The sequence below is a fragment of the Cygnus atratus genome, chromosome 5, assembly GCF_013377495.2.
Source record: "Cygnus atratus isolate AKBS03 ecotype Queensland, Australia chromosome 5, CAtr_DNAZoo_HiC_assembly, whole genome shotgun sequence".
NCBI classification, from domain to species: domain Eukaryota; kingdom Metazoa; phylum Chordata; class Aves; order Anseriformes; family Anatidae; genus Cygnus; species Cygnus atratus.
The window spans coordinates 17,103,858-17,130,704 of record NC_066366.1 but is presented as its reverse complement, the minus strand read 5'-3'; the positions used below and the strand labels follow the sequence as shown (position 1 = coordinate 17,130,704).

At 34.9% G+C, this 26,847-nt stretch overlaps 1 protein-coding gene across 4 annotated transcripts in view; it reads right to left on the bottom strand.

The window, feature by feature from the left end:
- Positions 1-26,847, bottom strand: part of LOC118250849 (golgin subfamily B member 1-like) — a 45,269-nt gene that overhangs the window by 7,817 nt on the left and 10,605 nt on the right. For 2 of the 4 annotated variants that reach the window (XM_050710719.1, XM_050710720.1), the window contains exons 10-23: positions 25,290-25,605; positions 24,824-24,933; positions 24,344-24,461; positions 23,420-23,511; positions 22,326-22,477; positions 18,434-18,587; positions 17,441-17,567; positions 16,466-16,599; positions 14,864-14,973; positions 14,398-14,566; positions 13,939-14,043; positions 2,950-13,632; positions 2,515-2,666; positions 913-1,072 (exon numbers count right to left, since the gene is read on the bottom strand). In XM_050710719.1, coding sequence (XP_050566676.1) covers positions 913-1,072; positions 2,515-2,666; positions 2,950-13,632; positions 13,939-14,043; positions 14,398-14,566; positions 14,864-14,973; positions 16,466-16,599; positions 17,441-17,567; positions 18,434-18,587; positions 22,326-22,477; positions 23,420-23,511; positions 24,344-24,461; positions 24,824-24,933; positions 25,290-25,605 — 12,582 coding nt within the window. The remainder of the gene's footprint in view (positions 1-912; positions 1,073-2,514; positions 2,667-2,949; positions 13,633-13,938; positions 14,044-14,397; positions 14,567-14,863; positions 14,974-16,465; positions 16,600-17,440; positions 17,568-18,433; positions 18,588-22,325; positions 22,478-23,419; positions 23,512-24,343; positions 24,462-24,823; positions 24,934-25,289; positions 25,606-26,847) is intronic. The other 2 variants (XM_035552338.2, XM_050710721.1) reach the window with 2 other exon arrangements.

The following is a 26,847-nucleotide window of genomic DNA, read 5'->3' as shown; positions in this document are numbered from 1 at the left end:
AACAGTAGCAACTCAGTAAGGTGCAAATACCATTACAATTCAACCATAGTAAATTGTTACTCCTTTCTGGCTAAGACTCACTAAGCATTACTGGTTTGCAGCAGTCCTTCACATTTCGCTTTACAACTATATCATTTCTTTATGAAAGTTCTTTCAATGTTTTTTGACCATTACAATGTATTGCATCAGCAAGTTTTCTCTGTTATTTTGTAATTGTAAAATAAACTTTTTTGTTGTTTAAAAGAAGTTGATCAATATCAGACTCCATTAAAAACTGTTTTTAATTATTGCAACTCATTTGCTTGGAATCAAGACCTCTATGATCATCAAGTCCAACCACTAACCAAGCACTGCCAAGTCTACCACTAAACCATGTCCCTAAGCACCACATCTACACATCTTTTAAATACCTCCTGGGATGCTAACTCAACTGCTTCCCTGGGCAGCCTGTTCCATTCACAACCCTTTCAGTGAAGAAATTTTTCTGAATACCTAACCTAAACCTCTTGTCCTATCACTTGTTGATTGGGAGAAGAGATCAATCCCCCATGTTGCTGTAATTTTCTTTGAGCTAGTTGTAGAGAGCAATAACGTCTCCCCTGAGCGTCTTTTTCTCTAGGCTAAACAATCCCAGTTCCCTCAGCTGCTCCTCATAAGACTTGCTCTCTAGACTCTTCACCAGGTTCATTGCCCTTCTTTGGGCATGCTCTACCACCTCAATGTCCTTCTTGTAGTGAGATAGTTGTAGTTCACTGAATTGACTGACCCCAGAAGTACTGAAATACACGTAACGCACTCATTACAATCCCACCCTTCACTATCATATACAATATAGTTTTCATTTTGGAAGCGGGCTGTACAATAAATCAATTGAAGCAGATTAGTGCTACCTACCACTTTCTGTTTGTTTACCTTGACTGGGTAATTGCTGCTGGTGGAGACTGATTTCTTAACAATCATGTCTTCTTGCAGCTTCTGTAGTTCTGCAATCTGTCGGTCTTTCTCAGCAACTGTCATTTGACATTGATTTCGCAGTGCCTCGGACTCCAAGAGGAGGAGGTTTTTTTCTGTTCTGAACATAAAATAACAAACTAGCCTTTAAATAACAACATACTATATACAAGTCAATGAGAAGGATAAAGTTTTACTAATTGTTATTTCTAAAATAAATAATAGCAGTTTTTAAAAAATTATATGTAAATATGGTCCATTTTATGAACATTCTCAATACATATTTCAGTTTGAAGAGGTTGCTTTAAAAGAAAAAAAACAGAAAATAAAGCTTTGAAAGTGATATCATCATGTTTACTTCATTGGATTGGAGACGAGAGTCTACTGTCTTTAAAGATAATAATATTTCTTAATGCAATACATACTTAAGCTATCTAAAGAACAATGCTGGGTAGCAGAGCAACCCTAGGTTTTAGTAGTGTTGAGTGCTGCTCAAGATATACAGTCTATCCTATTTCAAAGAATGTAAATTTGAAGAGGAGTCCCTAGACTCAAAATACTATTAAATAAGCAAACATACTACATCTCCAGAAAGTGCTGTCATAATACAAACGAAATTACAAAGGGCATAACATCAGTTTAAAATACGCTTTTGAAGTTTAGAAAAATACTTGGAAAAAACTGTCCACCTGTCAAGTCTACAAATTAGAATGGGGTTTGAATATCTCATGCTAACTTGCTCACATTTGCAAAGATAAATGTGGGGCTGGCCTTCTGATCTACATCCCCCCTCCAAACACACACCCTTCTCTAGTGTAAAACAGGTATTATCTGACAGAGGCTTAATGGCGTAAACTGTACTACAGACTATAGTGCCTGCTAGCCTGAAAACCAAACAAAATTATTTTCACTGAACTGATAACATGTTTTCACACTTTGAATCACCTCCAACTAGTTTAAAACTTGAACAACAGGACACCAAATCTTGATCTGTCTCTACTGAGTACCACTTAAAAATGCCTACTACCTTCTTTGAACGCAGACCTCATATGGCATTCACAGAAAGGTGTCACATTATTCATTTCACACAGATAGTACAAGACGTGAATAATGTTGAAGTGGACCCTTCAATCTACAAAAATATTGCTCAAATGTGAAATGAAGTTAATTTTCAATATGTAGTTGGCTCACACTTGCAATATTTCAGATGTCTATTTAAAAAAAAATGGAGAAAATGTTCAGCCATCCCAATGGTTACTTTTACTGAGAAGAGAATATGATACCAAGCATAGAAAGATGATTCTTATTCTGTGATTTCATATACCCAAGTCACCAGCTGGAGAGAAAACATTCATTCAAGACTGACTGAAATTTTGCATAAACAAAGAGATCACTACATAAAGGTACAAAGATAAATGGGAAGAAAGAAAACCGAGAAGTTGACTGCGAATATTATGGAAATATTCTTCTGGTAGACTATACATAATATTCTATGTCAGTTTAATGTCAGGTTGTGAAGACATTGAGGAATTCTAAACAAAATCCACCTGTATTATTTGTTACCTCAATCCAGCAAGCTCACTCTGGTATGATGCAATCTCTCTCTCAGTTTCTGCTTGGAAGGCTTTTGTCTGATGCAATGCCTTCTCCAACTCATCAACCTTGGTCTTCAGTTCTGATATTTCAACAGCTGCAAGGCTGGCTCCTTCTTTAGCCTACATTTAATAAACATGATTAGTGAGCTGGAATGAAAAATACGTGCTTGAAGTTCTATTAGTGTTAGAATTCTAGAACACAATTATGTTGTTTTTTTCCCATTTGCTCTTCTTTAACAGGATAACTACCTAAACTATCAAAATTGTGAGCATGCCTTCTCTAGTCATACAATGTTTTCTTGGCGCTTGCATAAATCTTGACGTTAAACTTCAGAATCCATAATGTCTCTAAGTATTCTCTGCATTAAAAAAATACACATTGATGTAGCTATTTAAAACTTACCAATCTTTCCCAATTGATCTGAGGCCTAACCAAATTACTTTTAAAAGAATTTATCTCACTGATGCTGTTGCAAGCAATGGGAAACGAAGCTGTTCCCTGTTTAGTTTCAGAAACTACCTTCTGTTTGCTGAGTTCCTGCAGCAATTTGTCTCGGTCATCCTGAAGACTGGCCATAGCCTTGGAAAATGCTTCAATCTGGTGAACATAATTCCCACACTCAGATGAGAGTCTGCCAATCTCCAACTCATGGGTGACTAATGTCCTACAGAGATTTTCAATTTCATCAGCAATCTGCTCAAGTGTAACCTTATTTGCAGCATCAAAATACACCTTATTCAGAAGATCATTTTCTTTGAGCATACTGACAAGATTTGATTTAAAGGAATCCAATTCAGCTTCAAGTTCATCTCCTTTCTTTTTTTCGGACTTCAGTTCTGATGTGTACTTGCTCTGAAGTATCTTTAAGTCCTCTATTATCCTGTCTCTGTCATTTTGCAGAGCAGTCATTGCTTTCCCAAAGGCCTCATTTTGGGATCTCAGATCTCTATTCTGAGATTGAATTTCTAGTATCATCTCTGTAAAAGCATCAGGTTCATCTCCATGCTCAGGTGTCAAAAGAGTCTTATTGTATTCCCCATCTGCATTTCTACCTACTGATTTCTGGACTTCTTGAATCCTCTTCTGAAGTTTTGCTCCATATAGTCCATCAGATACACATTCTTTTTTCTGAATACTACCACTAGTTAACAATTTCTCTCCAGATTCAGAAACAAGTTTCTCCTTGTTTAAGGATGCAATTAAAGATTCTAAATCATTTACTTTAGACACTAATTTTTTATTTTCATGTTCCAAAGATACAGCAGTGTCTATTTGCAGTTGATTGGACTGTTGCATGTCTTTTATTTGCTTTTGAAGATCATATTTTTCTTTTTCAAGGCGTTTAATAAAATCCAATTTCTGTTTAAGTAAGTCTTTCAGTTGATGATCTTTCAGAGATAAAACTTGGTTAAGATCTTCCCTATACTTAATTAGCTGTGCACTTAACATTGCATTTTCAGAATGAAGATCATCTATCTGATTGAGAAGTATCCTTAATTCTTGTTTCAAAGCATTATTTTCACTTGCATTGCCAACTATAAGACTGTCCCGCTCATTTAAGACATTTTGGTGAAGATGTTCCAACTCTTTGTATTTAGAAAAAAGCTCATCCCGATCATTCTGAAGAGATGACATTGATCTTTTAAAAGCATCTATTTCACTGACAATTGCAGCCTTATCTTGATCTGCTTTATCTGCTTTCATCTGGAGATTTTTTAGTTCATTTTCCATCCTCTGACAGGACTCCTCAGATTGTTGTCTCTCTCTCTGCAGAGACCTTAACTGAAGTTCATATTCTTTGATCTGTTCTCTATGTTGAGTCTGTACCTGAATCAGATAGTCAGAAATTTCATCACCTTTTGAAGAAATGAGTAAGGAAATTTCTTTATCTTTATTATTTAGCATGATTTTCATTTGCTCAGAAATGGTAATCTGCTTTTCCAATTCAGCATTAATTTTTTCCTTTTCAGCTAGAAGCTGTTGCAATTCTTGTTCTTGTCTTGTAAAATTACTTTCCAGTGCTTTTATCTCTCTTCCTGCACTTTTACTGTTCTCTATGAGATGATTAAGAGAATTATTTTCTTTAAGGAGTGCTTGCAAAGCTTCTTCTTTTGACTGAAGAGCACTTTCCAATTCTTGCTGCCTGTTAAAAAAAGAGGTATTCTCTTCTTTTATTCTGCAGAGCTCTTCATGCCGTTGTGTATCAGCAGATTTTTGCCTCAAGTACAGTTCATCCTTTGTTTCCTCTACCACAGAATATTTGATATTCAGTTCTTGAATCTGAGTCATTTTGTCTTTCAGTTCATCTTGTAAAGACATTATCCTTTTATTACTGTCTTCTATCTGTTTCTCTTTACTTTGGATGGCCTCTTTGAACTGCATTTCCCAGGTCTTCATTTCAGTGATTACCCTATCCCGGTCATTTTGAAGAGAGGACATACACTTTGCAAAAGCAGCTAATCGTGCCAAAGCTGCATTCAAATCTGCCTGAAGTTTCTTGTTTTGAGAATCCTTAAAGTTAACTTCCTCTTGCAATCCATGAATCTCACTAACTGCCCTATCTTTTTCTCTCTGAAGGGCACTATGTCTTTCCTCTAGGTTCAAAAACTCTCTTTTGTGAACCGATTTTGATTGTTGAAGATTAAGTTCCAATTCTGTCACATGTTCTCTCTTTTGGATTTGTAGTTCATCTTCTTTCTTCTTAAGTTCTTTTCTCCAATTTAGATTCTCGGCTGTAAGCCTGTCCACTTCATTCTTTGACTGATCCAACAAGCTCACCTGTGAAGAAAGCTTTTCATTGAGATGGTTTATTTCTTCATTTGATTTGGCAAGCTTTTCTGACATATTACTTAAGTCCTTTTCAAACTTCTCACTTTTTGACTGTGACAGTTTCACAGATCTTTCCAAATCCAGGATCAGCTCCTGGAGTTTTATAGAATCCTTTTGCAAATGGTTGATCTCTTGCTGTTTCTCCTTTAAGAGTTCTTGTAATTCTTTTGTTTTGTTTTTACTTCCACTGTTATCTCTCTGGGCACATTTCACCTTCTCCTCAAACACTTTTACGAGGTGTAACTGCTGTTCTTCTTTTTCTCTAATCACGTTACATTTTTCTGCCTTTAAGTCTTCCAGTTGCTGTAACAGCAAGTTATTCTGCATCTGTACTGATTTCACTCTATCAGTAAGATGATCAATTTTTTTAATGTGATTAAGCAATTCTGTTTCAAGACATTCTCTCTCATTCTTTACTTTGTAAGAACTTTCTTGTACATTTTCTAATTCCTCTTGTAACAGACACTTATCATCCTCTAAAATCTTAACTTTTTCATTTAGACTAACAATTTCTTGGTTAAGACTTTTACATTCCCTGTCCAGCTTTGTGATACAATGATTTTTATAGTCCAAAGATTTTTCAGTTTCTTTCACTTTTTCTGAAATTAATTTTCTTTCTTGTTCTAGGACAAGCACATCTTGTTCTTTTTCAGAGAGTTTATCCTTTAACACGTTAATGTCCTTTAACAATGATTCATTCTCATACAATGCATCAGTCATTTTAGATTGCATATCATTTTGGTATGTTTCCATTTGAACTTGAAGGTCTCCCAAAGCTGCTTTAGTTACAATGATGTTATTATGAAGAATGTCATTTTCACTCTGAATTTTCTCTAAAGTCTGCTTTAAACTTTCAGAAGTTTGCTTCAGCTGCTCGTTTTCCTCTGTTAGCTGATGATTCTGCTGAGTGAGCTCCTGAAGACGATCCTTGTGTTCTTCCATCCTTGCCTCTTGCTCACGTATCTGCCTTTTTGCTTTACTTTGTAATTCATCAACTTCCAATTTCTTGGATTCGCTCAGTTGTTTCAATTGATCCTTAATAACTTTATTTTCATCAATGAGCTTTTGAAAACGCTTCTGAAGAGCCTCCTTCTCAGATTCTCCTTCCTTGAGTCTTTGAATAGCCTCTTGCTTCTCTTTTCTAGTGGCATCAATAACTTGCCTCATATCTGCTATTTTACTACTGATATTCTCATAAGCCTGAAGAAGCGATTCATACTCTTGCTTTAATTCACTATGCTTAGCCTTCCATCCTGTTAATTCAACTGTCTGAGAATCTTTTAAGGTATTTAGCTGGAAAGAGAAGGCCTCTTTTTCCTGAACTATAGTCTCCATGGTAGATTTAAGACTTTCACATGCAGCAGTGAGGTTTTCATTTTCAGTCAAGAGTCTAGCATTTTCAGAAACAAGGCTCTCCTCTTCAGATACTGGAGAAATAGTATTTGAACTTTGCTTTTCTCTACCAAGCTCTAACAACAATTGTTCAAGCGTACCTGTCTTGTTCACCAGTTCCTCCCTTTCTAATATCAGCTTATCAATCTGGTCTTTTAGACATTTATTTTCTCTCAGGGCCTCTTTCCGTGATATTAAAGCTGCTTGTAATTTTCTCTGAAGGCGGTCTTCTCTGGGCTTCTCCTCTGCTGTAGTTCTTTGCTCTTGTGGTTTAGAATAATTTACATTTACAGTTTTTACCAGTGCCTCTTGAACTATTTGCATTTCTTTCTGGATTTGATATTCCATTGTTTCTTTCAGTTTAGTTTTCCCAGAGTAATCAGTCTCTGATAGTTGAAAACAAGTGCTTTTACTTTGCAATTTTCCTTGAAGCGAATTACTTTCTAAACAGAACTCTCTCAGTTCCTTTTCAGTATCATTTTCTTCCTTAAACTCTTTGCATGACACCACAGGACTACTTATCTCAGCCTTCTCATGTAGTATGCATAGCTCTCTCATAAGCTTTTTGTTTTCTTCACTGAAATGGTTTACCTCACTTTTCATATTAATTAGCTCCAAATTGGACTTCTCTAAACAACTGAGAAGCTCCTCTTTTTCACTCTTCATTTCTTCCAATGCCACTTTATAACTGTGGGCTTCTTCTTGGCCCTCCTTTATAGCTTCTTTTAATAATTCCTTTTCCAGATCAAGTTTCTCTCTGAAATCCTTAAGTGAAGAATGCAATGCTTCTATCTCCTCATTCTTTTCTGCAACCTCCTTCTTAGCTTTCATTCTCAATCTCTGCAGTTTCTCCTGGCTCATCTTGTAATCCTCTTCATTTTTTTTAATAAGTGTTTCTTTCTCATTATTGACATGTTTAAGCATTGCCTTAATGTCTACAACTTCAGCCACGTATGCTTTCAGCTTTTTCTTTAGCTGCTTTATGTCCTCCAACAAACTGTCCTTACATTGCTCCTGGTACTGTTCCTGATGTCTCACAGAATTCAAGTCAACTTTAAGAGTTTCTTCTCTTTCCCCACCGAATTCAACTAATATTTTTCTCAACTCTTCCTTTAGCATTTCTGTTTCCTCCTGAAGCTTTGCATAATTACTTCTTAGTTCTTCTAATTCAGTCTCTTTCCTTGTTACTGAAGTTACTAGGTTTTCTGACTCTTTCAAGAATGCAGTCTGAACCTTGCTTGTTGATTTGTCTGATTCCAAATTCTTCACATCAGTTTCTTCACATTTTCCCAAAAGCTCCCCCTCTAAGGTTTCTTTTTCCTTTTTAAATTGATTCATAATATTAATTTCACTGTTGGAGTCCAAACTTTTCTTATGGTCCCCAGCACTTAAATTGGTCTCTTCAGAACTGTAATTTTTCAATAATTCTTCCCTCTTAACTTCAGACTTCACCTTTTCAAGAGCTATAAAGAGCTGAGAACGTTCCTCTTCATATGCACTTACTTTTTCATCAAGCACAGATTGTATGTGAGCAAGCATGCAGTCCTTTTCTTCTAAAGATTTTAGGTTCTGTTCACATATATTTTGTTTTTCAGCAATAACATCAGTTAGTCCTGCAATACTGGTCTCAAGTTGCTCTAAATGAGAGGCCTTCACAGACAACATTTCATTTAAATCACTTATTTTGGCATCTTTTTCTAAAAGTTCTTGCTTCAAAGTTCCAAGATAAGACTCAAAATCATTATTTTGTACTTCAACTAGTTTCAGCTTGTCTGTTAACTCGTTAACTTTCTTCAACAACTCCTCTGATTTTTTTTGCTCTTTTTCTATTTCTTCCTGTCCACTCTTTTCTAGTTTTCCAACTTTTTGCATTAGATCTCTTCTTATTATCAGTGCTGCTTGAAGTTTCTTTTTCAGATTCTCTTTTTCCTTGCCAAGTTTCTCAAGATTAAACTGCATCTCGCCTTTTTCTTTCATTAAATCTTTAACAACAGCTTCTCTATCGCTTAACATAACCTGACTACATTCCAGTTCTCTCTTACAGTCCCCAAGTTCCTGCAGTACTCTATTTAGTTCTTCTACAGAACTATTATGAACAGCTTCCAGATCCTGCAGCTTGCTATTTAACGTATTCCTCTCTTCTGAAAAATTCAGCATTTCATTTGACAATGATTCCATGACCTGGGCAACAGAGCAGTCCTTTTCTTTCAGCTGCTGGCTTAGACCAGAAATTAAATTCTTTTGCTGATTTACCTGTGAAGTTAAGTTTTCTATGAGCTGATCTTTTTTTCCCATTTCTTCATGAAAACTTGCTACTTTTTTACCTTCAACATGCAATTTTTCTTGACTGGTTCTTACTATTTCTTCTGATTTATTTATTTTGTCCTGAAGAAATTCAACCTGCTTATTCATTTCTGCAAATGATTCTTCTCTTTCTTGCAAAAGAGACTGTTGCTTACATAATGTTTCCTTGACGGTGACCATTTCTTGTGATAGGCATTCAATTTCAGATTCATAGGTGCCCTTCATCTTTTCAATATCATTCTGCAGCAACTCCTTCTCTTTCTCAAGTAACCGCATGCTTTTTAGTTCATCTTTTATGATATCTATTTCCTTCTGTTTTTCTAAAAGAATCAGTTGCAATTGTTCTCCTTCTGCTTCTTTGCTCAAAATAGTAGTTATCAGAGTGGAGAATTTTTCCAACTGAATTTTACTATCAGGTAGCTGCAGTTGGGAATCTGAAGTCTGTGCATTCTCTTCTTTATACAAAAGCCTACTATTAAGTAATGGAGATAGGGTTTGAGTTAATTCCTCTTTAGAAAGATCCAGCTCTTGCTGTAAAGACTGGATTTTGTTATCCTTTGATTTCATTTCACTTTCTAAACTGCTCAATTGCTCAGTAAGATTTTTATTTTGTAAAGTTGCCCTATCAAGTTCTGTCACCCATTTGTTTTCTGACTCATGTAGACTTTGTTCTAGAGTTTTAAATTTAAGTTCTAACTTGGAAAGTTCTTCACCTTTCGCACTAACCTGCATCTGTAACTTCTCTTTTTCAGTCTTCATCTGCAGTTTGACAGCATCTATCTGCATTCTTGAATAATTATCACTGGTTTCTAGTTTTTCGTTAATTTCTTGGAGCTCTTTCAGTTTCTTTTGCAAATGATTTTGAGATGCAGTAAGCTGTGTGTTTTCAGCCATCAGTTTATCAGCATCTTCTTGTAACACGTTTTTTTCTTTCTGTAAAGATTCTACCTGGCTTTGCAGATTACCTATTAAGAGCGCATTGTCGTGGCTGTCTTGAGATGATTTGGAATTTACATTCATCAGCTCTAACTTTAAACATGCTATGTTATCTGCCTGTTCAGTGCACGTCACACACAGGGACTCCACAGTCAATTCTTTTTGCTGTAAATCTTGTTTCCATGTACTTACTTGGTCTAGTGCTTTTTGGTATTCATTTTTTACAGTCTCAAGCTCAGCTGTCAAAGAATCGATTTTTTTCTGATTAATATTAAAATCTTCATTCTTTTCCCGAAATTCCTTAGTAAGATTTTTCATGGCTGCATCACTTTTCTCTAATTCTTCTCTGAGAACCGCAATCTCACTAGAAAGAATATTAATGTTGCTATCTGCCAACTGTATACTTGTATCTTTCTCCTTCACAGAATTAAGCAGTCCAGCAATAACTTCTTCTTTTTTATTAAGAGCTGCACTAAACTCAGTTTTGAGTTCATACTGTGCTTTAATTTTTTGCTGAAGAGAAAACAAAGCATCCTCTTTCTCGTGGACTAGTTCTTTAGATTTTTGTAGTTCTTGTGTTAGGTTGTGTACCTGACTTTGGAGTTGAGAAATTAAATTTATATTCTCTTCATCTGTCTTTGCTTTCTCCTTCAGAGTTTTGAGGAGACTTTTATTTTCTACAAGAGACGATTCCTTTTCTGACAATGACCGGTCCATCTCAATTATTACATTCTTCTGATGTTGTAATTCTTTTTGTAAATTCAATTTCACATCCTCCAGCTCCACCACCTGTTTCTTTAATACCTCACATTCATTCTCTTTTTCTTGAATTTGCATCTTTAAACTCTCACTGAACAATGACATACTATTGACAGTTGAATCTTTTTCTGAAACAAGTGCTTTTAATTGTTCTGCTTCTGAGGTTAAAAGCTCTAACTGCTTCTGCTGCAAAACAGATGATTCCTGTACATCAGAAAGATGTGCTTTTAAACTGACATACTCATCTGACTTTTGTTTTAAAGATTCATCCTTCTGTGTAATTGAATCATTTAACTGTGCTGTTTTTTCTGTCACGTTTCTAAGCTGATATTGAAGGTCAGAAATAACCTCCATATTCTCAGACAGTTGAACCCTAAGTACATCAGACTCTTCAGATTTATCTTTTAATAACTTTAATTCTTGGGTTTGTCTCTTACATTCGTTTTCTTTTTCCTGCATTGCTTGTCTAAGCTGACTGGTTTCAAAATCTAGGGTTTGTATTTGGTTTTGCAGATCTGAAACAATTTGCAAATATTGCCCTTCTCCGGCCATTTTACTATCTTTCATTTGCTGTATCAAAACATCCTTTTCAGAAATTAGAGTTTCTTTTTCTTCTAAGACAGTTCTTAAGTTTTCTTTCTCAATCACTAGGCCATCAATTTCGTCCTTCAGAGCCAAAATATTATGACTTTGCTGGGACAAGTGTGAAGTTAAAGCAGCTACTTCATCTGACTTTTTCATTACCGTAGCATTTACTGTTTCAATGTCTACTTTCAATTTTTCATTTTCTAGAGCTGCTGTGTGTGCTTGTTGCCTTGCTGAAGTAACTTCAGACTGCTGCTGCACCAACTGTGACCGAAGAACTTCAAATTCACGTGACTTCTCACTCAGTAAGTTTGAAAGGTCCTCCTTTTCATTCTTAAGCACTGCCACTTCTTTGCTTAATAGTTGTAGCTGATTATTTAACACTCTGCTTTCTTCATTTTTTTCTGAAACTTGCTTATGAAGCTTCTCAAGTTCTGAACCCTGACTTTTTACAGTCAGGTTTCTTTCCTCTACCCACTGAGATAACTTTGTTTTTTCTTCCTTAAGATTTTTAATCTCATCCTGCAACTCCACAACATAAAATTTACTGTCTTCCATTTCCTTACGTAATGAATCATTTTGAATGATTTTTTCTTCTAGACACCTGCTCTTAGCTTCAAAATCCAAAGTTAAGCTTTGAACTTGTTCCTGCAGTAATAAATTCTTTTCCTTACTATGGTTGAGCTCTTGGATTAGGGTACCGCATTCAGATAACTTACTATTTATCATTTCTTCTTTCTTTATCTCATTGTCTTTGGCATTCTTCAGTTGAATGAGAAGTGATTGCATTTGTTCATGCAACTGTTGTGCCTGTTCCTTGCTTTCAAACAATTGATCAGCTAACACATTACATTCCTTTGTTTTCTTCTGCAGCTGTTCTGCAACTGAATTTTCTTTTTGCTCTGCAAGTATTGAAAGTTGTTCAATCTCTTTTGCCAGAGTGTTTTTATCACAATTTAGTACTGAAAGAGTTTTTTGGTACTCGGCAGTGCTAACAGATAATTTGTTCTCTATTTCTGCCACAGCTTGGATTTTCTTTAACAATTCACACTCTTTTACATCCAGAAGTTTGGACAAATTCTCATTTTCACTGATTAACTGTTGCTTCTCTTTTTCCACTATATCTATACTTTTTTTCAGTTGTTCATTTGCTTTTATTTGCTCTGCCAGTTCTTCTTCTTTCCCCTCAAGATCTGCCTGCAATTGCTTATAAGCTGAAGCTTTCTCCTGTGTCTCTATTTCCATCTTGTTAATTTGTTTATGTATTTCACTTAATTGGTTATTAAGCTCTTTGCAACATGTCTCTTTGGCTTTCAGATCTCCAGTTAATTTAAGTTTAGTCTCTTCATTTTGTTGCTCCAAAAACCCAAGCTTCTTATCTAATGAAATAATGATCTCTTGTTTCTCTTGTAATTCTTTTTTAATTGTTTCCTGATGTTCAGTATGTTCTGTAAGCTTCCGACACAACTGAGCTAACTCTTCATCTTTTTTAGCATCTTCCAAAACTAGTTTGTTGTATAAATCTTTAATTGATTTTAACTCATTTTCAAGTGTCTGTTCTTTACTCTCTTTCTCTTTAAGCAAACTGTTCCATTTTTCTTTTAGTGTGTTGCTTTCCTCAATCTGAGATTTCAAATATTCAGTTTCTTTTCTTTGTTTATTCTCAGTTTCTTGTAGCTTTTCAGATGATTTGCTAATTTGTTCTTTCAGTAAAGTGATTTGTGACTCACACTCCATAAGATTGTTATGGTATGCAACATGGCTGGCCTTGATCTCTGAACGAAGATCCTTAATTGTAATGCTGTTCTCACTGATTTGTCTTATTAATTCCTCATTTTCTTTGGTTTTAGCTTCATTCTCAACTCTAACTCGTTCTAGCTCTAGTCTCATTGTATTACTCTGCTCAGAAAGGACAGATATCTTCACGCTTGCATCTCTGACATCAGCTGTTTGTACTTCTTTCAGTAAATGAGTTTCCCTTTCAGCCTTTGATAAAGCTTCTTCCATCCCTCTTATTTCTTCATCTTTGCATTGCACTTCCTGCTTCAGGATAACAACCTGTTCAGAATATTCTGTCACATTCAAAGATAAGGCAGATATTTCCCTCTCTTTTTCTGCCAGTGCTTCTTTAAGATTATCAATTTCTCTTTCGCGTTTCTGGAGATCTTGAATAAGTTGAGATCTTTCCTCTAAATGGCTTGTATTCAGTTTGTCAAGCTCTTCATTTGTCTGGTCCAGATCTAGCTGCATCGATTCCACCATGCCATCTTGTTTCAAAGTCTAAATATTAAGAAAAGAACATTACAAGAATACTTCAAACATACGTTCAAAGGCAAATGGAAGACACACTCCATATGCAGACCTACTGCTTAAACTAATCCATCTCTCACACTTGACCCTTAATCTAATTACCTATCCAACTGTACAGTCACAAGATCATGATGTTATATTTTAGATTGTTTAAGCATACAGAAAGGTCAGTGTATGAAATTTGAAGCAACTAGTGCTTTTTTTTTTTTTTGCTGACATCTAAATGGACAATGTCAAATTAACGGAAAATTTCTTTTCATCATTTTAATGAGTTACCTTTTCCTTCAGTGTAGCAACTTTTTCAGTTAGATCACTGATGGTTGTTTTCTGCTCAGTGTTCTCCACTTCATACATGCTGCATTTCTTTAAGACTTCATTCAGCTTAGTATTAAAAATAGAAATCAACATCATAGAAGCATATAGAATTGTGCTAATAAATGACACTAGAGTTATACTACTAAGCCTAAGTGGACTGTATACATTGAAACTAACACAGACAACATATGACCCCAATAAAACACCAACACTTTCATGTAAAGCCCTGGGCTGGGTCTAAGAAATCCTTATACCCAGCTTTACACAAAGTAATTACATGATGTGAACAAAACTGAAACAAGACAACCGAAGCCTTTGGGTAGGAAAACAGCAATATTGCTTCTGGGATGCAAATAGAAAGTTATGACTAACGCTCACCAGTTCTACTAAATTAAATAGTATTTAATAACTTTAACTTACCTTTTGTTCAGTATGCACTAACTTTTCACCAAGCTCTTTGTTCAGCAGATCCTTTTCTTGAAGCAGTTTTGCCAAAGCTTCAATTTGTTCAAGTTTTTCTGTCATGTTTAGCAGCTTTTGTTCTTTTTCTCCAAGTGAAGTTTCAAGGAAGCTATTTCTGTCACTTAATCTAACAAGAAAATACATACACAGACCATTGATAATCAAATTCCATTTTGAAAACAAAGTTTGCTTTAAGCTTTCTAAAGGTTTATTAACCCCAAAAACTATGTTCCTAAAATAATAATGATTTCTACACTTTCCATTTAAACTACCAAGTCCAAAAACATCATGACTGCAAAGAGAAGCAAGAATTAAGTAACTCAATTTCACGTTTTAACAGAATATAATTCTTGCCTGTTAGAAGCTTAATCTTACAGCAAAGAAAGCTAATCCTGTATGGAGCTATAAATAATTTTTATTTTACCCTTTTAGCTGCTCATTCAAGCCAGAGATCAGCATTTGATGCTTTTCAGCATCTCGAATTTGTTGGTTGCGTAATTGGGTGAGTTGAGTTTGCAAACGTTCATTTTCATTCTGCAACAAAACAATGATCAAGAGGATTATTGTGCACAAACGTCCAGAATAGTGCAAGAGAACTAGATTCCTGAAAATCTGACTCATTAGGAGATTTACATCCTACGCAGTAAGAGAGACTGTTAGCACATGAGTGTATATCAGTGCAAAATACAACACCAATGACACAAGTTCAGGTAGATGCAACCCACCTTCCAGAAATACCTCCTTCAGTGATGCATGAACTCAAGGATCATTGCTCCATACCCAAAGCAAAACACACACACACATACACACTGTGTTAAGGCAGCTTACTTATCTTAACAGGGGAAGCTACTGCTCTGAAAAAAAATACTTTCCTCATTGGTTTGAGAAGAATACTAAACTTCCAATTTTTTGGCATATTTTTTCAGGCTGAAGGAATGCAAAAAATCTGCAAGATACAGATTAGCATACAAGGAATTGTGAAGAAAAGAAAGCAAGCTTCATTCACACAGTTGTTTTTTTTTCTTTAAAACGGTATAAATCTCCTATTCTAGACAGATACACTGCACCAATTCAAAAACAAGGCCACAAAAAAAATCTAAAAGCAACCAAAAACCAAAAGTAGAACGCATATCCAGAACCAACAGCAAATAGGACAAACGTGGCAAACTTGTCACCTCTAATGAAAATAAGCTAGCATTCTGAAGGAGGCAGAACACACCTGTACCGCCCACAATAGCTGCCCTTCTTCCTCTACACCAAACGTTACCTGTATTGAAAGGTTTTGTTACAATATTCCCGTGTATGAATTAATATAAGATTGTCTTGCATCTTAAAATACTAAACTCTTCTACATATATAGATGCAACTTAAAGAAGTATAAGCAATGCACCAAGCCTGAGTTTTAGTAAGAGATCATTTGTCTCATTTTGTGATACTAGGTTTAGAAAGTATCAAGCATAGTAACTTACCAGGCAATATTAAAAAATAAATATCTGATAAAAGTATTTGTTACTGTTCCTTTGTGGACCTTCATTCATTATTTTTATAATATAAATAGTTAAAAATGTTTTATATTTATTATAAATACTATACATATAATTATATATGTGAGATATAATCTGTGACTTATATGAAGCCTGAGGGATTTAAGAAGAGAGATTTATGCCAGTAGTAACAAAATTTAATTCTTGACCTTCTGATGCAGGCTCTCTACATAGAACAATGAAAATAATAACGCCTTTTACTATGTTCCTACAACAAAAAACAAAGCTTTCTTCCAAACAAGTTTCTTTTTGTGGTGACTTCTACTTTTGCTGAATAGAAGTAACAGGCTTAAACTTCAGAGCATAATATAGCATGTAGAGACACTATGTCAACATAAATATAAGCTAAAAAATACGTTTTACACATTTTTTGCTAGCTGCAAATGGACGTTTTTGTCTTATTGCAGGCTATGATTATAACATAAACAGAACTAAATGATTCCCCTAGCAGCAACAGTTTTTACACAAATATAAAAGCTTACCTGAAGAGCCTCCATTCTACCTTGAAGCTGCAATCTATCTTCCAAATCCTGACAACGCTCTTCTAGAAACAGAATTTGTTCCTGTAGTTGATTTCTTTCCAGTTCCAACTCTTCAACTACACTCCGTAAACCTACTTAAGTCAAAGAGGAAAAATAATTTCAAGAAAGGTCAACAAAAAATTCCTGAAGTCTAGAAATGTTTTTCACCCTCATATTCAGAATTCTCACCACTGTTGGGCACAATCAGATCTCAACCATTTCCAGTGGAAATGCCTGAGGCCTTGCACATCTGAAAACTAAATGACAAAAGTACTCTTAACTATTCAAAAAATAAAATCAAGTTGCATAGCTCAGAACTCACAGAGAACCTGGCAGAAATATTCTCATCAGTATTGTGGCTCAATTAATAATGTGACTGATGTTACTTTAATCATCAGTTAATGTACTTGCAGGATCAGAGCTTAAGCAATATTAATAAACAAGTAAATTGGTCTGTATCAAAATTTGCAAGTCTATTCCATTTTATCAATAACAGGTACTTGCAGCTTTTACAACAGATATAAGAACGCCTACACTAAAAAATAGCCATTTGATTTTTAAAGCAAAAGCACACAGCAGTGGAATACAATTCTGCTTTGCGCACATTAACAGCTATATAGGTTGGAAACACATTCACAGGAACAAGACTCTTAACTTAAAAATACACAGTCTTGCCACATAGGATATTTCATGGGCACCAAGGCTCAACAAATTCCAGCGTTTAATCATATTCATATTCTACTTCTGAACCAAAACTAGGCAGTTCATCCAGCACGCACATGCTTTAAAATGAAACAGAAGAAAATGAAAGCCAAAAAAATTCAACAAAGATTAGAATACACCACAAATGGGTTGTTAGTTGAATTTGAAAACAAAAATAGACACAAAATACAGATGCTGTGCATGCTTTAATAAACTGTCTAGTCTCTATCACACCTGCATTAGGTGAAGTGTACTCTGGCCACCAACCTCCCATATTTTCTCCTTCAGCTGAATCAGTGCTATCCAAGGTGACATTCAACGCTTCTTGAAAGCACTGTTTTCTGTCAAAGTTGTACTCTTCCTATGCACAAAACATAAAAGTGAAGTTTAATTAAAAGAAGTAAAGTAGCAAGGGTAATACATGTATATACAGTGTTATAAGAAGTGAAGTTTCAGTTAAAAGTCCTAAAACCCTGCAAGTGATTCAGGTGCATAAATCTAAGTGTATGTGATCACCACGGACACCTGTCCAGCTTCTAATCACTATTTCCAGGGAGTCTCCCACAGGTTTTGGACAGTATCTGCCAGGCCTCTGAAGACACCCTCAGGCATCTGAAAGGCCAACAGATAATTATGTTTGGATACCTTAATTGGTCCCCTGTTTTCTACAGTTAATAGGGTCCTCTGAAACTCATGGTAAATTATTAAAATTAACTAAACATAAAATTATACTTCCAATGGCATGTTATTGCAACAATGGCATCCTAATTCCTCTTAGAAAAGATAAAGATTTCGTTCTTGCAAGAAACAGCACCAGCTACCTAAAAGTATGCCTGAATGAACTGACACACAAACCATTCAATAAAGCTCCACTGACAAAGAAATTCGTAAAGGTCGTATCTAACACAAAGATGGCCTCAACATATTAAGCAAATGCCTAGGTTCAAGCACATGAATTACTCCAGAGAGATGCTCCTTATTTTTCAATGTAAAATTAAGTAGACTCAAGGAACAGAGAGGTGTGATGCCATTAGAACTGCTCCTCATCTTCTGGCTACGTACACAATCATTTAATTTACCACCAGATCTGTCTAGTCTTCAGTTACATAACTATTCTAAGTTCATAAGTCCTTAATGTATACAAGCGTAAAGCATCATATAAGTAATAGTACTTTCCATATTTTTATTAATATACAGGTAAAAATAGACTCAAAGATTTTAACCCACCTGAACCTTCCTGCTGGTCTGATTGCTTTTTCTTCTTGCCTGCTCCAGCCTGCCCATTCCTTGAGCTGTGGTCAGTTCCTCCTCCAGCTCCTGTTGCCCTGAGACTATGGCTGGATCAGAGCAGCCAGGAAAGAACCAGTCATCCTCAATCAGTTTTGTGCCACAGGGAAAGCAATTACATTTATATCAGACACTACTACATGAAAAGAGACCAGGGACAAGCTGAAGTCCCTATGAATGACTGACAGGAACAAGATTAAAGAAGCAATCCATAGCATTCACCTTGTGATTTCCCTCCAACTTTACTATGTAGAACACAAGAATAAAGTCTGCATATCTCACTAAGAAGAAGCAAACTGAAGCCTAACTTTACTTCTTCAGGAAGTCTTTATACAGGAGAGTGGAAAGGGTGAGGTTATGCTGATACCAAAAAAAAAAAATCCAACCAATTAAAATGCCAAATTACATGGCCTTTCAAATCACCAGGTTAAAGACACCTAATGTATATGATAACGGCATCAGCTGAGACAGCTGTAGTTTTTTGTAATGTGAACAATGACATTCATTTTTATGGAAATGACATGTGTCCATTTCAACTTTAATTTTAGTATGAGCTACAAAGCCAGATAATTTGAGGAAGTCACAAGCACGTGTTACACTGCAACTGGCATCAAACCATTTTATCATACATTAATATCATTCTTTTAAAGACAAATACAGATTCATTTGTAAATAAACACACTGAGTGAACTCAGAATATGAAAGCTTAGGTATGCATCCTGTTCATTGTTAGAAATGCTTTTTCATTTTACGTACATTCCCATCTGTTTTGTGATATGACAAAACACATTTGTGGAGACAGATTAGGAAACAGGTGTTTCATGCAAAGCACACAAAGCAGAACAGCCAGTGAAAAGAAATGAAAGTAAAGGTGGCTCCATATTTTAATTGAAAATTAGAAAATCACAAATTCGGCTTTTGATTTAGCCATATCAATCCAGTTGTCCTCACAACATGCAAAATTCAAACAACTTTTATCTATGCATCAGCGAAGTAAAACCCAGAAACTATTAGTAGATTCAGCCCTACTGGGAATGCTCAGCTTTCATCTGAGTTGTACAAGGACGACTTATACCACAAATTTCATTAAAGCACACTCCTGTAACACCTATTAGATGGGAGCAAAGTTCTTCCTGAAATATTTCAAAATGACATACTTAACTGTCAGAAAAGATTAAAGCAAAAAAGTTGAAAACTTTAAGGACTCTTTTAAGTAGAACTGCTGAATTGGATTTTGCTTTTGGTTTTAATTACGTTTTGGTTTCTTTCACTGCCACTTTATCAGCACTCACTTTGCAAACCTTTGTTTAACTTCAAGGATGGATTCTGTTTATTTTTTTTAATCATTATACATGTTTCTTCAAAACCATAAAAATAAATGCCAAATTCTGATCACCTTAAACCTTTGTTTACAAAAAGTGTCATTGTAGCCAGTGAAGCAATTCAAAGAGCAAGTATTATTCCAGATAGGAATGACCCCTTCTTTGAAAAAACAGATTTAAATTTCTTGAAGTTGAAATTGAGGTATCCTGTTTTTAAGCATAATCAGAACGAATAATACACTGTTCTTTAGGAACCCGACTATTTTGGCTTTTGATAATGAAAGAAAGAATGAAATTAGCATTGTCACATGAAAAATGACAGTATAGAAATCAGAGCTTTAGAATGATTTAGAACTCTCAGGCAAGTGTTAAATCACTTTCAGTTAAATTCAGCATTGCTTTAACAACATTAGTAAATAAATATGTTTTCTAATGTTTTCCAGCAGTTTAGGGAGCATTTCATTTCATTTTACATTATATCTAATGTAAAAACATTATACCTAATATAAAAACTGAAAAACCTTCCAGAACACACTTTTTCTGATACACAGTGCATTCAAATTAACTAATGACGTGCCTACATTTCCTTGTGTTACTATTCACATATTAAATGTCCCAATAATTAGTGGTTTGCAGAGGAAATAAGCCAGAATCTATACGCATCAGCCAACACTGTCATCCCCTAGGATTGTGTAGCTCTCCACACATTCATTCCAAAACAGACAATTGCTTTATTTGGCAAATTGCCATAGACTATGATGGAATGAGTAGTGGGTTTCTAGTTTGCTTAAAATATCCATAACTAATATTAACGCAAATAAAGTTTTGCAACTTATGGGAGGGAATATAATTGTTTTTTAAAAAATACTATTGAATTTCAAGTACTATTAAGATTGTCTAAATTAATTTGATTCTTACTTAGTAACAATCAATTGCAGCAAGCCAAGGAATTTTTCTCTAGAAAAGGTTACAGAGTAAATATGGAGTCAGCTATTACTACAAAAAAAATAAAGAGATCTGGTTAATATAAATGAAGAAATAGGCTTTGCAAGAGGGGAAAAAATCAAGTTAAAAGACAGCATTTGTTACATGTACTGCTAAAAACCACATACCATCAATGGCAAATCTTATAAGGTACTGTTGGCAATTTCCTCAAAAGAAGCATCAACAGAAGAAATCAGCAACAGTATATTACAAGTTGCCACTGCTGCAGGAACCTGCATGCACAAAACTGATGGGAAACTATGTTCTCACTGGCTGACCAAATCGCAGTGTAGGGTGGTAGGAGTGGAGGGGGAAGGGACGCTGAGAGCTCATCAGGTGTAACGGCAGGAAAAAAAAAAGAAACAGAAAGGTCATGCTTATCCCAAGGGGAAAAATGCAAAATTAAACACGGACTGACGCAGATGAAATTTTACAACTGTTATTAATATTGCACATGGATCTGTAGTAACCACAGATGACGTAACACATAGTTTTAATGAAGGGAATATTATTCTCTTTCAGTTCCAAAGCATTACATGGTAAACCCCTCAAAAAGATGAGACGTGATCCTTAAAACATTTCTATGCTTATGTACTGAACTTTCAAATTAATCTTGGAAATGAAAAAATAATTCAATGGCAGATTAAAAAGAGAAGATTCAAATTACCTAACTGGATTAATTAGGACGGCAGGTTGTGCACATTAAAATGTGCCATTAATCTTCACACAGTTAACTAACAGGACAAAATTTATAATGAAGTACTAAATGACTTGGAAAGCAATCAGCAAAAACTATCTGAAATTTACCCAGACTTTTATAAGTTTTAAGAGAAGCTGCTTCACTTTCTCATCAACTGTTTTATTACTAATTTAGAAAATTACAAAACCTAGGATTACTTGAAATGTTATTTTCTGTAGGTAATTTAACATTTTTAACTAGCCCTAAACTACCAGTTACTGTTATTCAACTGATTTGCACAAGTGACACTTACTAACAGATTACTAAATATTTTGAGAGGTTTCTGATCAATGATATTTAAAGAGAAAATTTGTCTCAGGTACATTTTACTAGAGCACCACCCTACATCATAAAATTCAAACCAATGCTACAGTTCCCCACACCTTCACTACCTGTTCATGGCAGGCAGCTTTAATATTTCAATGGTGAACTTATTTTAATCACTGGTCATTCTTGTGTGGACAGTAACCTTCTGAAGCAAGTTCAAACAGTCTTACAGAGCAGCAACTCAGACGGCAAACAGAAAAAGTACATCTACTCATAAAAACAATACAAAAAATGAATTTATGAAAAAAGAATCAAGGAAATAAGAAAAAGCAAAAATTGCAAATTTAAGCAATTTTACTAGCTAAATCTTATAAATCTTATGACTACAGAAATTTGTCATGGTAGAACACTCTCAATTCAGTCTGAAGTGCAGCAGACATACACGAGATGTGTGTGTGTGCATCATATATATATATATATATGATATATATGATAATTTAATCGTGAGTAGAACAGCTTACCTTCTCTCTCCTCCTCAATCTGAGCCATTCTCAAGGCCATAGCAGATTTCTCTTCTCTGACTTGATCACGGGACTCCTCTGATTCTGGTACATTTTCTTGCCATTCCAAGAGCTGACTCTGCAGTTCATCCACACTACCTGATTCACTGGCCTAACAAGAGAAACTGGGCATGAAAATATATTTACCAAATCCTACTGCAAACGTAAATGACTTTTTAATTTGGCAAACCATTCACAGAGAAAGCAATTCACTGTAATTTACCACTTAACATACATAAAAAATATGAAAAGAAAGATAATTATCATAGACTGTGTAAAAAGCAAGCCTCACCACCTAGCAAAATATTAAAAATGCTACTTCTGGTTGCACTTTCAAGCTAAAATATTTTTAAACAAAAAATGGCTTTTTAAATTATTTTTCTTGCATATTTTCATCTTAGAAATGTTTTAAAGTACAACAATAATCTTTTTTTTTTCTTTAGGATAACAAATCTCTATTTTATCCATGAGTAGAATAAGAAAGAATGTTTTTGCCTTCCCATCAAAATAAAAACTATTTTATAAATTTACCAAAAACAAATTCTCCACAAAAGTTCAAAAATACTTTTAGCAACACATATTAACCCCTTTCAAACTGTCTCTGCTGCTAGGTCTGTATAAAATTATTTAACATGTACTAAGATTAATGTATACTGTTAATCCACCTAGAAGTCTTTTAGTATAGCTTTATGGTTCTTCTCACTTTGTCATCTCACCCTGTATGTTTGTTAAGATTTCAGCTCTTATTTTCTTCTAAAAGCTCTTCAGAGCTTACACAAAATAATAAAAAGTCACTTTGATAACCCATGTTAAATGTAACTAAGTAGACAGTAGACAGTTTGGAAATACATAAATTAGAGTATGTGAAAAAATAAGGAGAAACCAATCTTTAATTAAATCTAACCTGTCAGTTTGTTACCCATTTTAACAGCTACTGACATCTCAATTTCACATATTGCTAAATTAATTTTCAGCAAGAAGACCCAGCTAACACACTTTCTAAAGCACTGTTTGAGCTAATCAGTAACTCATACAAATCAATTTTAAAGTTAACCTGTGAAGCTGCCCTCTTTGTAACTTGGTCAAGATCAGCTTGCAACTTCCTTTGCTGCTCTTCATAGACTTCCAGCTTAGTCAGCAATTCCTCTACAAAAGTATAATGAATTAGGTTCATTAGGACACAAAACTGATAGAAGATCAACAAAAATTTACAAGATTCAAAATGAAAATTCAGATAATTCGTTTCAGTTAGAAGACCTGTACTTGTCTGTGTTCTCCACCAACCCACAAAACTGACTTCTTGGTTGTTGAATAGCGATGAGTGTTTTAAACCTAACATGCTAACAATTTAGACTAGTGAAGTGAAAATTCTACCATTTTCCATTTACAAAAAGGATGTCAGAAAAACTACAAGGTGAAACAGAAAAATCTCTCATAGAACTCTATTTTAAATGTAATTGCCTATCTGAGGTTTTACGCAAAAAAAAAAAACTCAAATCTTCACACAAGAAAAAAAATATTTGAGATAATTCTTAGAATTCTCACTGCTCTCAGAAGTTCATTGTATACATACTCTAATAGATTTTTCCAAATATCTTGTTCTCATTTTTCATCTTAAGAAGATACCTTTTCCACTTGCTGGAAAAGTTTAGATATATTCTACCAAACCTAAACAGAACAAGGACTGAACTGTTATGCACAAGTACACAAGCAGATTTAGGGAAGGAAAAGATGACTTGTACCTCTGACTTAAGAACTGTATGCTATTGCTAAAAGTTACATGAAGATACTTCCAAATCTGTTGTTTTTCTTTTTAAAAAAAAAAAAAAAAAAGAGACACTGAAAATTTTAAACCAGAAAGACTATTTATCTTTGTCTCTTTAATTTGGAACCATCTGCAATAGAAAAATAAGAGAGATGGTTTTTTGTTTGGTTGGTTTTTTTTGCAAGCAGGGTAGGTTTTTGTTTGTTTTTTTACCATTTTGAGTTCTGATTTCATGTAATGATTGAAGTTTTGACTGCAGCTCTTCCTTTTCAGCTTCTAATTCTGACACACGATTGTTTAAGGCAGATACATCATTATTCTTCGATGAAAACTAAAAGAAAAAGTAGCTGTAAGTTTTTCAAATGCACCAAAACACTAATAACACAGTAAACGCCACTTTTTTCTGATTTTAGTAAGATTTGGAGTAGGTGTTTTGCTACTATTTGAAAGTGCAATACACCAGCTATTTAGGAGCAACTGTACTCCTGAATGCTAGTAACACTAGGTTGTACTTTTTTTTATTGGAACTTCCTCCTGTGTCAACATTTAATGTCTATTCAGTTTTTATATATTGAAAGAATTTATTCAGTGTTTTTATACTCTATTTACCCCACACTTTACTTTTTTCAGTCAGATCTCCAAGCATAGTAGCTTTAAAAACAGGCTTGTAACATCAAACAATGTTATACACACATTTTTCAGTTCATCCTCCAGTTGTTTGATTCTTGATTTGGACCAAGCCTTCATTTTCAGAAACTTAGCTTCAGATTTGGTGGCCTCTTCTGTTTTCAATTTCAGTTGTACTAAGAAACAAGACATAAATATTTTAAACCCCAGAAGGATTATCATTACAAGATCTATATTTAATCTCTTTAGCAACTGAAAGTAACACTTATAGAAGACAACTGCATGCAAAGAAGAAAAACACTAACAGTAAGAAACGTGGTGAGAAATTTACAGGATATGTCATCATCTTGATATTCCCATAACCCTCATTATTATAGTATTTGAGCACAGATACTTTTTAATTACTGTGGTGATAACTCTTCCATTGAATTTTATGAAGTTCTACTTGCAACACGTATGAAATTGATATACAATATATAAAGGTATGGCCTAAAGTAACCCTTCATATGTGACAACTGTTTAAATACGATACCTTCCAATTCTTCCATCTTTTCTTTAGTTGTAGACTCCAGATCTCTAACATCTTTTGTGTGCCCACTAACAGTTAATTCTGCCACTTGTTTCTTAAGCTGAACCAGGGCCTGATCTTTTTCTTGCAGCTCAGTTTCATGTTTCTCTTGAATTTCATGCAGTTCAGCATCGTATTTCTCCCTCACTTTTGTCATTTCAAGCACGTGTTTCTCCATCATGTCTTTTATCTGGGCTCTCAAGACATGTCTCTCTGCATCCAGTTTAGACTGAAGGTTTTCTTTTTCAGACTGAAGACGTTTCAGGTTTTCATTAATCTCCTATTAAAAAAAAATGAACTTTTTTATTTTAATAAAAAGTATTTTTAGTACGACTGTCAAACACTGCATTTGTATTCTTACATACTTTTCCATACATTATAACCAGAAATCAGAGCTACTGTTGGTCACCTGGCTCTAGTACAAAAAACTCAGCTCTGATTTTCCAAGGCTTACATAGGAACTTGAGCAAAATGGCATTGCTATTTGAGTGAAAACTATATGCATAGCTGAAAATGGAGTAAAAATCAATGCTTGCTTCTACGGAATATTAAATACATATTTGTAAGATCTCTCTAACAGTGATATCAAAGATTGAGAATGCTCACTGCAATGCCATCCAGATGTTGTTACGCACATCCATTAAAACTGGCAAACTGTGACCTAGCTGTTCTTTCTGCTAACTAGTCTTCTGTTGGTGCTTATTCTACTGCCGGTGCTCTCACATTAGTTATAATAATACAAGAGCTAGATTACAGATCACTGTAACGGAGCAGTTCACTCACATTAGACCTGTTGTGCAAAGCCTATGTTAATGATACAGAAACCAAGGAAGAATGACTGTCCACGTAAAGAAGCTGTGCAGGACAGCAGAGGCAACATTTTCAAAATGCAATTAAACTGCTTATGTAAAGGAAGTCTTCCTGCTATTTTAATACTTAGGCTGAGGTTCCATTACAATTTAAACTGCTCTAAGTTCATGTTGCCACAGTCCACCCTGTGCCCTACCCTCAAGCTGTGCGTTTCTGTCCCCTCAGTGCACTAGCACTAGGTACTGACTGTTGTTGCAGCGTATCTTCAAGCATATTTCAAGGTGCATCTAACCCAAGGGAAAAACAAGGTGCGTCTAACCCAGGGAAAAACAAAACAAACAAAAAAAAACAACCCTGCATAAGGTACAGTGTATAACAAATGGTAAGGACAAATGAAGCACCAATTTAGCTAGGACAATAGCTTCCGGATCACACATTTTTGCTACACGTCTTAACTACCTTAGTAGGACAGTTTGTCTACCTGGTTACATAGTTGAAACTATTTCCAATAGATTTGAATTCAGAAAACCTTCCTGGGTAAGTGGATTTTTTTTTTTTTTGTAAAGATGACTGAAATGTTGTACCTGACAATTCCCAAGCAGGTTGTTTCAGCAGAGTCCCAAAAGCGTATATGAGAGACTGCAATGTCCTTTACCTACATTGTTGAACTGAAGTAGCAGCACTCAAAGGCTACAATCACAATTCACACTAG